General features: G+C 29.3%; 1 protein-coding gene across 3 annotated transcripts in view; it reads left to right on the top strand.

The window, feature by feature from the left end:
- Nucleotides 1-1,279: 1,279 nt before the first annotated feature.
- The window catches only part of LOC148303211 (protein peste-like), a 31,443-nt gene continuing 18,339 nt past the window's right edge, over nt 1,280-14,383 (top strand). For 2 of the 3 annotated variants that reach the window (XM_088270344.1, XM_088270342.1), the window contains exons 1-2: nt 1,280-1,420; nt 11,758-11,888. In XM_088270344.1, coding sequence (XP_088126470.1) covers nt 11,766-11,888 — 123 coding nt within the window. In that variant the 5' untranslated portion in view covers nt 1,280-1,420; nt 11,758-11,765. Of the gene's footprint in view, nt 1,421-2,918; nt 3,061-11,757; nt 11,889-14,383 lie in introns of those variants that run through there. The other variant, XM_088270343.1, reaches the window with a different exon arrangement.

The following is a 14,383-nucleotide window of genomic DNA, read 5'->3' as shown; positions in this document are numbered from 1 at the left end:
ATATCGCTCACTCCTTTCAAGAACGTCATAAATCAAAAATCGTTAATTTTCAGTTGTGCACGTTTTCGGAATGCCCAGAAAATGTACCATATCCCAGCAAAAGAGGCATATTTTTAACTTAATATTTACCCGCTGCAGGGCAGAAAGTGTTGTTTCTGCATTTTGAAGAAAAGGTTCTTGTTTAATTATTTTGTTTAATTTGTTTAATTATTAAGAAATTGTTTAATTATTTTGGATAGTATGTTTTCTAGGGATGGAAAGATTGATAAAGACCTAGAAAGGAGAGTGAATGCTGGGAACAGAGTGAATGGTGCACTAAAATCAGTTTTAGCAAATAAAAATCTATCAGCGGAAGCTAAACTGGCAGTACACAATGGAGTTCTGGTTCCAACCCTTATGTATGGAAGCGAAGCATGGAGTTGGCAAAAGAAGGATGAAAGCAGACTGAATGCAGTCGAAATGCGATCCCTCAGACGAATGTGTGGCAAAACGATGTTTGATAGATGTTCGAATGATGAAATAAGGAAAGAATGTAAGGCTGAGATAAGCATTATCGATAAAATTAAGAAAGGTGTGTTGAGATGGTTTGGACATGTGGAGCGTATGAGTGAAGAAAGAACGGTTAAACAAATTTATGGAGCGAATGTAGTTGGAAAAAGAAGCAGAGGACGACCGAGGAAAACTTGGCACAATCAGGTATGTCAAATACTTGAAAGCGGCCGGGTCAGGAGTCGTAATAATCGTCGGGTATGTATGAGGAGATGCATGAATGTAGAAGAGGCAACGAATGTTTGCAAAGACAGAGTGGTGTGGCGTTCGATTCTCTCTGCCTACCCCTGCGGGGAAGCGGCGTGATGGTTAGTTAGTTAGTTAGTTAATTATTTTTTTAAATGTATGAAATATTTTTCAAATGGAGAAAAACCTTCAGTTTTTACCTAAAAAGATCTGTTGCACAGTAAAAATTTCAATAAGTGGCTAGTAATTTATTTTTAATACATTGTATTATACCTAATTTTAAACTTTAAAAACGTTCTCCTGAACAATCAAGTTTTTTGATTTATGACGTTCTTGAAAGGAGTGAGCGATATTACAGTACAACTTACGCTGAAGATGCGGGTCCGTACCCGACTCATATCAATTCTTTGCTATTAGTGCATTCCCACTATCAACACATGTACGATATATTTTGCAGAACATATCGTAGTCTAAGCTTGATTCGAGGTGCACAGTTTGCATCCGAGCTACGCGAGCCGTATCCTTTCCTCCTACGTTAAGCTTTCCGAAGTGAATTAAAATACTTATAATAACTTTGTAAATTTTAGTAGGTTTTTTAATGGCAAGCCATAAAAAATGTTTTAAGGTGAAAAGTGTGACAATTTTGTGCAGTGAATCGATTTTTCTACAAAACTATAATTTATTTGTAAGTGTAATATTATCATCGTAAAATCTAGTGACAATTTTTTATTGACTGCAGATTTGGTGTTATAATTTCTAAATATGACAAGATATTTTTCAAAAATATATGTAAATAATGATTTAAAGCACTCAGGAGGTTCTTTCATATATGTACAATAAATCGAAACACAAATTTCAAAATATTACTTAAAAAAATATATGGTTTTTCAATGTCATCAAAAACGTGACTTAACATGATTAAGCAAGGAAAAAAATATATAGAAGTATCAAACAATGAATCAGACATTAAAAAAATAACTGTCGAAATTCGGGTTTGACACAATGTAACATAGATAAGTAAATATAGATGACGCTATGATAACGTAATCAAGTTTAAAATATTTCGATATTATATATACATATATATATATATATATATATATATATATATATATATATATATATATATATATATATATATATATATATATATATATATATATATATATATATATATATATATATATATATATATATATATATATATATATATATATTATATATATAATATATAATATATATATATATATATATATATATATATATATATAAATACAATATATATATATATATATATATATATATATATATATATATATATATATATATATATATATATATATATAAAGTAAAAAATATACTTACTTTTCATTAAAAAAAATATTTAAACTCATTTGCGGGAAATTCTAGAGCTGTTTCACGTCCTCGGGAAATAGATTTCACGAGTATACATATTTCACGTTCTCGGTTACCGAAGATTAAAAGGTTGAAAATTAGAAACCCTGTAAGTCACTAAGTGACTTACTAGACAGTTCATGAATGCGAACTTGCATGCCATTGAACTGCACTGAACGAGGAATAAGCCTATTTAAATAAATAACGAATGTTTTTTTAATCTATGCCTATGGTACGATTCAGGGAAGTAAAACGATTTATCGTGTGCAGCGTATGTAGATACGATTAATCTATATTGGATTCCAATCGGAATACTTTGTATATTTTGCGATGTCGCGTTGATAGCATTTTTAGGAAGGTAGGAAGGGTAATCAAAGGAAGGGTAATCAATCTGACTCCAGCGTATCGAGCAAGTAGAGATTATCGAGCAGATACTAGGTATGACAATTTGTCGGTAGTTCCTTCAGACAGGTGGACGAGTTGTCCGAGTTAGTCGGTTATCAGCGGGCGGCCGGTGCCATTCGGAATATCCCTCGCCACGAGTATTCAACTCGCGCGCTTTACGCCGAATACATTTTAATACCCTCCGATCCAATTAAAACATAATGCCCTTAGTGAAAATAACAGGGAATAAAGAATGACGTAATAATATGAACAGTTTTGTCGTTGGTTCGGGAAGCTTGTGAATTACTGTATATTTGTTTGAGTGTTAAAAATTGTGCTCGATATTATCTGCTTTTGTATGATGAATATTTTAATTTTCGTAAAATGAACATGCAGTATATACATATATTTTAGCTATTTGTAGATGTAAAATATAACCAATTTCGTCATTATAAAATTAAGGGACAAATATTGTTAAAATAAAGACGTATGCCCAAGTTCAAGTTAATTCGAAGTATAAGAACGAATCGTTTGAGATTTTGAACGGTAAGTATTATACATCAATTAATATGATGAAATAAAATGAAAACATGTAAAAATTTTAATGGTGTTTTAATAGTACGAGATAGAATACATACAACAATAAGAAAAAGTCACTCTCAGATTCTTAATTAAAGAAAACGATGAAAAATAAATGATGACGATTATTTTTATTATAAAAATTAAACATGTAATGTATGTAACACGAATTTTTTTTTTTTCATTCAAAAGAGTAAATTTTTACGTTTTATAAGTTTTGTTGTTTAATGAGTGAGATTTTATAAAATCAAAAAATTAATTTCGCAACTTTAACGATATGTTTACCAACAAAATAGATACTCGTATATAATCTAGGTCAAAACGCATCCTTAAATTATCTAATATATAATTTAACTCTTATAACCATCTCACTATTCATATATAATTTTAACATGATGTTATAATTCCTAATGTATAATTTTATAAATTTCAAATCCTTTTTTGCTATGTTCTTGTTGACTTACAACGATCTAATCGAAGCAATTTTAAAAATACAGTAGTGCCTCTGCTAAAGAAATTAGTTTAACAAGGTTATTCGTTGCACGAATCAATCAAAATTATTGCTTCAAAATTCAAGTCGCTGCACGCAGCAATATACCCATAGGATAAAGGGTTTAAGTGATTTCATATTTTCAATCTTTTTACTCGTTCAAAGTGTGAATAAGAAACGCCTTAGTTCCTGATGCAGGCAAATGGGCGAATCAGATTTTCCCCTGAGTTGTATTCTCGCGTATGAATATTCGTATTTTAATCTACACTGGATGCGTTGATTAACAATATCATGTCGATTAAGTAGTACAGTTTTACTCGAGGGTATTATAGTTTTAACTAGACGTTTCTTTAAAGGAGTAAGGTGAATAACAATACGAACAATTTCAAAAGGGTTTAATCACAGCATTTTTTGTTGTTGTTTAAGGTAAACATAGTCAGATGATAATACGTTGATGGGAATTTATAGCTTGCCACAAGGGAACGACCATAAAATAATGATAATATAATAAATATATATATATAATAAATATATATATATATATATATATATATATATATATATATATATATATATATATATATATATATATATATATATATATATATATATATATATATATATATATATATATATATATATATATATATATATATATATATATATATATATATATATATATATATATATATATATATATATATATATATATATATATATATATATATATATATATATATATATATATATATATATATATATATATATATATATATATATATATATATATATATATATATATATATATATATATATATATATATATATATATATATATATATATATATATATATATATATATATATATATGCAATGACGAATTTGACCTAACAGACAAACTACTTTTTGAAATTGACATTTTATATGGGGGCGAAAAATAAATCAATAAAATCACGAAGGGCGGAATTGATGTTAGATCAAAGTGCCAACCTCGACTTACAATAATTTTTTGCATTGTATGTTAAGTATATTTTACAATTATTTATTATTTTTTTAAATAATATTTATTATAATAATTTTTTATAATATTTATTATAATTATTTGCATTATATATATATATATATATATATATATATATATATATATATATATATATATATATATATATATATATATATATATATATATATATATATATATATATATATATATATATATATATATATATATATATATATATATATATATATATATATATATATATATATATATATATATATATATATATATATATATATATATATATATATATATATTTAGTATTTTTCTTACGATTATCCTCACCTAATGCTATTGTACATAGGACACTTACAAATAAATGCATTGTATAGTGGATAGTTAATTATATGAACGTAAGTTTATCAGTCTTCAGCTTCAGATGCACGTTATACTCATGTGAAATGGATACTCTTAATTAATTTCTTTTTCATCACAAACATACTTACAATTTATCATAATTTAGGTAAATTAAAAAAGAACAAATAGATTTTACTGGGTTTTACCGTACCGAGAGCTCATTTAACAATACTTTTTTTCAAAAATATATACGAATAGTAATTTGTCTATGCCATGCAGTTATGTATGACGTGGCCGAATGATGTGATCTATTTCAAATCTACCCACCTCAATTATCCGTTTATGAATGGCTCTTATATGTATTTTCATTATTAAATGACTTGCTGAGCTGGTTATACAGCTTTATTGCATAATATTCAAAGTTCCTTGGACCAAACGAGCTATGTATTAGATTTTGTTTGGTGTCTTTCTGTGTTTTTGATTGTAAAGTCTGTCACTATTTTCATATAATAATTAAACCTGCGAGGTGGGGTTAGTACCTACCGAGTGATCCTAAAAACACCTCATAAGATTCATAAGAGTATTTAAGTTTGTTATGTACTTCAACAAAAAATTAAGGCTGAAAACCTTCAAAGTACGCCATGCGATTCGTTTATAAAATCAGGTCAATTCTTAAAACCTGCTTAACGATTGAATTCATCTTTAACGTAACGAAAAAACTAGACAGAGCAAACGTAACACGCTAACGAGACGTGCTGTCTCTTTTCGTATCAGATTATTTTTTCACTGTCAAAATAAAATAAAAAGTATTGATAAAAAAGAAATAAATAGCGAGATAATCGCAATATTTATCATAAGCAATAATTAACGTCAAAACTATTTTTACACGAAATGTAATCATTTTGACAGTACGTGTCTATGTATTCCACTTATACAGCACTATGGAATATTTTAGTTACTGTATTAAATTCATTACGAAAATTCCTTATACTTAACAATCGTCATCCTAAAAGCAAACGCTCTATGGAATTATTAATACGTTGTGTTGTGCGAGACGATAATCGAGGGAAAATTAAGAATTTAAATGGATGACGATACAGGTGGCGAATTTCATTACAATATTAGCAGGATTTGATTAACGAATATTGAAAAACTATCCATGGAGCAAAAATATTTATTAGCTGGCACATTAAATACGTTAACTGAGAAAGAGATATTAACATAAGAAATCCACCCTTACTAATAATAATAAATACTAATACTACTTAATTTAACAATCAACATTATTGTAATGACCTTACCATTTCAACGCATTAATTCAGCTCTTGGGTACAGTTTAGATCAGGATTTCTTAAACATTTCTAGAGATGAAACACATAGTAAAATATATCCCGAATATTTCAAAGAATTTTCCGACGATTTTGTGTCTAGTATTATAGTGTCACTTCGCTTCTTACCAATTAATTCATGCACGTTACAGATCATGTCCACTATGATCATGTGTGCGTAATTTCCCTAGGTGATCGAGATACAAATAAAAGAAAGATGGAATGACAGACATACATCATTTTCGAATATGAGGTCAAAGATGTTTGAAATTCTTTTGACCGTTGCATCATATGATGTAAAACCATTCCAGGTTATCAGGGGACACCAATTATTTTTTAGCAAAACTTTGGTATGACATCAATAGTTCCCAAACTTCATTGGTTCCAGCGCCTGTTTAATTAAAGCTAGTGATAATTCATTTCGAGATTCCCTTTCGAGATTTTCATTAAAGCATTCAAATGAATCGGATATTTTCCAATGAACAATCTTTCAATGATAATTTTAGTTACTATACGATTTCGAAAATCATGGTCTCATTTTTTTCCCCAGCCAAAATGTTGGTCCCCTGGCACCTGGGACAAATTGCCCCTTTATTGGTTTCAAAAGGGACTTTTGTTGGGCGAACCATAATTGTGATGCATGTGTATTTTTAATGATAATGTAGGTATCCAAGAGTTCCTTTCTTTAATAAAATAATTTTCAATATTCTTTTATCTTACTGGATGGGGTGGAACCCCTTTTGGAAAGTAGAATGAAGCTTGTCACCGACGATACATATTCTATTCTACTTTAAACTTGATGCCACAATACGTCATTATTGACCAAATGACTGACTCAAGACGGAAATATACTAGTGAAAGATTTTTGACAAAATTGTGTAGATAACTTAATACTTGCGATGTGATGATCTCATTCTCAACATATATCGTATGTGGCATCCCATTGTTGTGTTACATTCCTCGTAAACTATGCGAAGGTAGAACAATTTTTTAAATTATTTAAAAAATAAGGAGGTATTTACTAACATAAAACCCTTTTGGATTGTATTTTTAATTGAAATCTATAATATAACTCAATATTAATCCCAAAAATTATTTAGCCTACCCTTAAACATTTATGATAATATTTTTGCCATATATTATTATTTAAAATATGTAGATTTACGTATGTATATAAGTTTAAATTTATGGTGACATTTTTTTTGTAAAACTGAACATTATAATAAGTTGTAAAACACCCTATAAAAACTTTTAAAAATTATCTGACAAGCTCAAAGGTTTTATGGTCATTATCAAATTGGACTAAGTTTGATACTTAAGTGGAAAAAAATATATGGTTGTTTTATTGCTTTTATAAAATATAATAAAAAAAGTATTAACAATGTATATACACATTTGTCTATATAGTTTAGTTCATATGTTTTACTGTTGTCTTACTGTTGAGTTGTTGAACCTTATTGTATTGTAATTTAAAAAGTTTATCAAAGTTTATCAAAATAAAGTCGCATTCATCATTTTCTCTTATGATTTATTAGAAAAAAGACCAATACAAAATAAATTTCTATTAATAAATGGAAGTGTGATAAAAAATGTAAGTAGGTTCATACAATGATTACGAAACAGTGAAATCTAGTAATAAATTATCATTGATTTATTTTGCCACTTTTTTTATCCAAAATATCTTTTTTTTAAAAATTATTTTGCAGAGACCCACCAAGCCACCTTGTGTGTCTTATCGGTGGAGTTCTTTTTAAATACATTTTTATTTATAACATTTTGAGTGTGTCCAAATACTTGTTCACAAAATCTGGATTATCTCCAATTACAGGAGTTATTTTCATATTATTTTTTGACATCTCATCAAAGATGAAGAAGAATATGGAAGTCTGTTCTTCAGACTTCCATATTCTTCTTCATCTTTGATGAGATATCAAAAAATAATATGAAAATAACTCCTGTAATTGGAGATAATCCAGATTTTGTGAACAAGTATTTGGACACACTCAAAATGTTTTAAATAAATTATCTGGTCAAATTATAAGCTTAATAATAAAAATGAAAATGGCATTTTCTGGCGTTTCTCATGTGTGTGATTATAATCCAGGATTCGGATCTCACATACTAATATAAGAGTTTCTGCTTAATCAAAAAGCTTCTTTACATCTCACCAATAGATGTCTCTAGTGAAGTTCTAGTGATTCAAGAACAAAGTTTCTAAATTGGTTCATATATATAGAACTTCCAAGAATTTGAGTAGTGTGGTTGTCAATAATGGGTAGAATTAGTGAATGTTACACGTGTGTAAAGTGATCACTTAAACCAGCCTATGACGGTCGTAAGCCCCGTAAATGCCCAGACTTCCATATTCTTCTTCATCTTTGATGAGATGTCAAAAAATAATACATTTTTATTGTTTTTAACCATTTTTAACCTAAAATGCATACAAAAAGAGAGAAAAATTAAGAATATATACATTTTACAATTTTTATAAAATTAACTCTCGATCATTTACCCATTCCATTAAACTATATTCCTCGTTAATTAAATATATGAATTATTTTAAGCTTTTATACGAGTACTTCCACTATGAATACTGTACAGTTTGTTTTTTTTTAAATATCACATTTAAAATTTATCGCATTTAATTTTCATTCAGGCTGAAGGATCTACTGAACCTTGAAAGAGTTGTGGTAAGGAATATACGATATCTCTAGATTATTTACTGGTGTATAATATGTACTTGTTGAATAAATACATGCATACTCGTACAATCCCTATTTAGGTCGAGGTAATGTTCAGAAGAACATGAAAACAACGCATTGTCTCTCACAAAATTAGGATCTCTTCTCTACTGGTGGTTCTCTACACAGGGTCTCGAGCAGAATTAACTCCCTCCCATCACGTCACAAATGAAAAACCAAAAAAATATGAGTCACTTTTAAATCTTTAAAAAAATGGGGTTCTGAAAAACTGAAAATTATGTCTCCAACATTTAAAGTGTGTCCAAATATTTGTTCACAAATCTGGATTTTTCAGCTTAGGAATTATTTTATACATTTTTTGGCATCTCAACATAGGTGAAGAATAATATGGAAATTTAAACATTTACAAGGCTTACGACCGTCATAAGCTAGTTTAAGTGATCACTTTACAAAGTGTAACATTCACCAATTATACCCATGATTGACAACCACATCACTGGATGATCAACTTGCTGGACCCCTAGATATATGAGTTTGACATGACACCGTTTATGTGAGTTCACTACTGGCATCTATGTTGGAATAGGGAATTTAATCCAAGATTCGGAACTTAACTACAAATATAAAGTCTTTGCTTTCCTAAGCTTTCCCTATTCCATAACATAGATATCGGTAGTAAATTAACATGAACTGTGTTACGTGTTTGATTAATAAATCTATATTCCAAAAATTGAGTAGTGTGGTTGTCAATCATGGGTGGAATTGGTGAATGTTCCAAGATGTAAAGTGATCACTCAATCTAACCCCTGTAAATGCCCAGAATTCTATATTCTTCCCAAAAAATGTAAATGATGTGTAGGAATTTTTCCTTCTCATTGAAAATTAATTTTGTGTCTCCGCTGAGAAGAAAATTTTTGGTACCCGATGACCTATGATTTGGTCACCGATCTCGCAATAGTTTTTAATGTGACCTCGCTATCTATTAAAATGATGAAAAAAATATTTGAAATTATGTTCTCCGAGCGTCATCAATATCTTATTAAAATATGAAACACACGTTAAAAACAACAAAACCTGCTGTGAATCTATTTATGTATAAGTACTTAATAAACATAATTCTGTTTATAATATCTAACATTTGACGCACATCGATTTTTTTTCCCTGACAAAAACAAATAAGGACTTGTTTATTGGCGGTATTATTTTTTTTTGGCGGTACTCATAAATGCTAATAAAATTTCACCTAATAACGATGTATTTTAGCCTCTTAAATTCATGTGTCAAAAATCGATATCGAACCCGGCCGCTTTTCATGTTATATTTAACAATGACAATGACAATTTACTGGTAATAATAAAAATATAAATAATAATTTTAAAACATAATTGGTATTGCAGCTTGACTAAGCTATGGGTGCAATACTTTTCCATAACATAGAAATCGGTAGGGAACTCACATGACTGTGTTACGTGTTTGATTAATAAATCTACATTCCAAAAATTTAGTAGTGTGGTTGTCAACTATGGGTAGAATTGATGAATGTTCACCTAATAACGTTGTAAATAAGCCTCATCCATCTAAATTCATGAGTCAAAAATCGATGTCGAACCCGGCCGCTTTTCGTATTATATTTAACAAGATTCCCAATGATCATTTACTTATAATTTATATTTGAAGCACTAACTTTGTAATTTTTGTGACTTTGTGATCCATTTTATAATTAAAATGTAACTTTGTTTTAAAATCACCATAAATATTTTATTATAACTTAATTATAATGCCAACTTAATTATAATGCCAACCAAATTATAATGATTAGTACTAATTAGTATTATTCAGTCTTGATAAAGAAGCGGTTAGCTTCGAAACCGGTAGACATTATAATTAAGTTATAATAATGGATTATCTCCAATTACAGGAGTTATTTTCATATTATTTTTTGACATCTCATCAAAGATGAAGATGAATATGGAAGTCTGGGCATTTACGGAGACTTCCATATTCATCTTCATCTTTGATGAGATGTCAAAAAATAATATGAAAATAACTCCTGTAATTGGAGATAATCCAGATTTTGTGAACAAGTATTTGGACACACTCAAAATGTTGTAAAAGTTATAATAAAATATTTATAGTGATTTTAAAACAAGGTTACATTTTAATTAGACAATTAACTAATTATAATAATAATAAACATTTAAAAAACATAATTAGTATTACAGCCCGACTAAGCGATGGGTGCAATACTTAGTCATATTTTGTTTACATCTACATAGTATCGTCCGCCTCCTTGGTGTAATGGTAAGCGTGTTTTGCTACCGTGTTGGAGGACGTTATTTTCGTAAGTTGGCAATAAATGACGTCACAGTAACTCTGGAGTAATTTTAATGTTGATGTAATTGCTAAATTATTGGGCGCTCTATTTTCTGATGTCTATGGTCCACCCTCCCACCCCCCTGCCCTCATATTTGTATAACACAATTGGTATTGTAGCGGTAAGCAAACAATCCACACTACTACTTTTATATTATAGCTCTATAAAGCATGAACATTTTGGGATACGCTGCATAACACATCCGATGACGTCAAATTTGATGACGTATAGCCGTGTTCGTTTTTCGTTTTATTCAAATATCTAAAGTTGAAACCTTAATATCTCCCGTACTTCTCTACAGATTTTAATGAGAATGCTACCGATAGTCTTGTGATTTTTCATATTAATTTATTGGCTAATAATAACACATCATGAAATTGATCCATTTTATGTACATTTTCCTCGTTTTGTAGATCACACGATGCAACCAAGAAGTATGCGGTGGAAGATAACCATGACGTCAGTGGCGGGAGCACTGTTGGCAGGCTTGGGAGCTGCGTTAGCAATATGCTGGGATGATATATTTTACGCTATTTTACAGAAGGTATGGGTTAAATTTACCAAACAATTCAATTTATCCCTTGTGTGATTATTTATAACGTGTCCAAAAATACAGAACATTACATTAGCATATAAAAAAAACTGCAAAAAGATGTTCGAATGGTGATATAAGGGAAGACTGCAAGGCTGAATTAAGCATTATTAATAAAATAAGGTGTGTTGAAATGCTTGTCCGCCTCCGTAGTGTAATGGTCAGCACGCTCGACTACCGCACTGAAGGTCCCCGGTTCGATTCCCAGGGGGGGTTTAAATAAATATAAGTGATATTTTCACTCTAATATTTATTCAATATTACCCTGGACTGGTACCTGAAGCGGGGGGCTGATCACCTTTCCTTCATATGTTAACGGATCAAGATAACACTGAGTTTATACGATGCAGTGCCCTATGCACCATTGGGGTGAGGATGAGGGTTTGGAGTGTTGAGATTGTTTGAACATGTGATGTGAATCGAATGAGCGAAGAAAGAATAGTAAAACAAAATTATGAGGTGAATGTAGTTGGTAAAAGAAGCAGAGGCCGACCGAGGAAAGCTTGGCACGATAAAGTATTTTAAATACTTGAAAGTGCTAAGGTCAAGGAGTCGGAATAATCGGCGTAATAATAGTTACATTTATATGATTTCAAGTAGAGAAAAGGTGTTTTATAATCCTGGTGAAATAAATAAATAAAAAAACTTTATGGAATGGGTAAAATTAAATACTAAAACATTAACTTTAACTACCCACCCCATTAATTTATTCTTTCTAAAAGTAATTTTTAAAATTTTTGTTTATTTCAGTAATATAATATCCGGCTGATTCTTTAAATATGTTACGGTAAAAATTATAAAAAAAACTTTTATAAATGGGTTTATTCACGCACAATCTGAAAATGATTGCACGATTTAACATTTTTATTTATACAGCATGAAAAAAATAATAATTAACAATTCGCATATTTACTAGATAACGATAAACGAAATTAAAACCGGAATAAATTATTAAAAAACAAAATCGCGTAAAAAAATCCAGAGTATCAAATATTTTTTAGGACTTAATATAAAAAATCCGTTAGCACAAATTCTGTTAAAATATTAATTTTATAACGAAAAGTTTCCATGTGTCCTATTCTCATCCATTTGAAATCATAATTTTTCTATTCGATTTCCGTCGTTTCGCTCTATACTCCATTTGTTAAAATATCAACGCATCTCGTTGCTGTGTTTAAGGGGATACTCGCCATAACAGATGTCATTCAGCGTTCGGCAACGCTAGAAGCGGCACGACATTTCACGAACGATAATTTAAAAAAAATATATATACTTATATATATTGCCTTTTTTTGTTGTTTTTGTTGTAAAAATATTTTTATAATTTTTGTTTAAACTCCTTACCTTTCAATAAATCTTTTCTTTTCAAAACCACATATATTTATTTCGAAGCAAAGCTTGTTTTTTTCAATACAAAAATTGTGTTTTAAGCAAAAAAAAAATTACGTTAAATGTTACCGAGGTTTAAATAAAATTAAGTTGCTGGCTATCGATTATCCCGCCTTAATCAACTACATTGTATTGTAAATTGCAAGAGTATTTCCCCCTTTTGAGAAATATTACGTGAATGCATTGCTTCATTTATTATTCTTCGTATTTTGATTTTAAATGTTACCTGGGTCAAAGAAAATTAAGTTGCGATTTATCGTATATTAGGCCTTAACGAAATTTCCGACGACAATAAGAAGAAATAAACTCCTTAATTGATGCACTTTCCATATGCTTTCGTTCGCTCAAAGATCGTTACTTTGACAGTTAGTTTTTGTTATTAGAGCAAATAATTGCTGTTTGTACTTTTTTTATATTCCTAACCAATAATTTTTCTCTCCGATTGTGACAAACACCTTCGACACTTTAACATATTGAAGATGGATGGACGACATGACAGAGATAGATTAAAAAAATAGTTATATTAAAAAATCATCATTACATTAATTTTCGTTACGTTTACGAATTGACACAAAGGCGTGCATTCTATATAGGTAGAAAATCAGTGCCTACCCTGGATTACTCGAGTTCCATTACGACCAGTGCCTACTATGCCTTATTCTTTCCCAACCCTATGCTATCCTGATTAAAAACTCTGTGCACGCCACTGAATTGACCCATATAGTGAACACTGCATTTTCTGTTCGAAATATATTATAACGAACGAACGTGAATAATTGAATTTACGTAATAGCGATGATAACCTTCGTAACAAATCCCAGGGGAACAAATCGAAAGAGTTATTCAATAATGTGATGTAACGTATACACAAAATACCTTGGAAAATATTTACTTTGTTTTTAAATGTGAATGTTATAATACGATAGGTAGGTATTACAAAGGAATTAACTAAAAGTGAAAATAAATTATTAATGCTATAAGGAAAATGAAAATAGATTTAGAATCGTATTAATTTTTTTGTTTGCTGATACTTGAGCACATTTTATAATCTTAGTAAA

The sequence above is a fragment of the Brachycentrus maculatus genome, unplaced genomic scaffold, assembly GCF_059751285.1.
Source record: "Brachycentrus maculatus isolate JH-2025_06_01 unplaced genomic scaffold, ASM5975128v1 h1tg000378l, whole genome shotgun sequence".
Lineage (NCBI taxonomy): Eukaryota > Metazoa > Arthropoda > Insecta > Trichoptera > Brachycentridae > Brachycentrus > Brachycentrus maculatus.
Note: the sequence above shows the minus strand (reverse complement) of the source record. Positions and strands in the feature narration are given on the sequence as shown.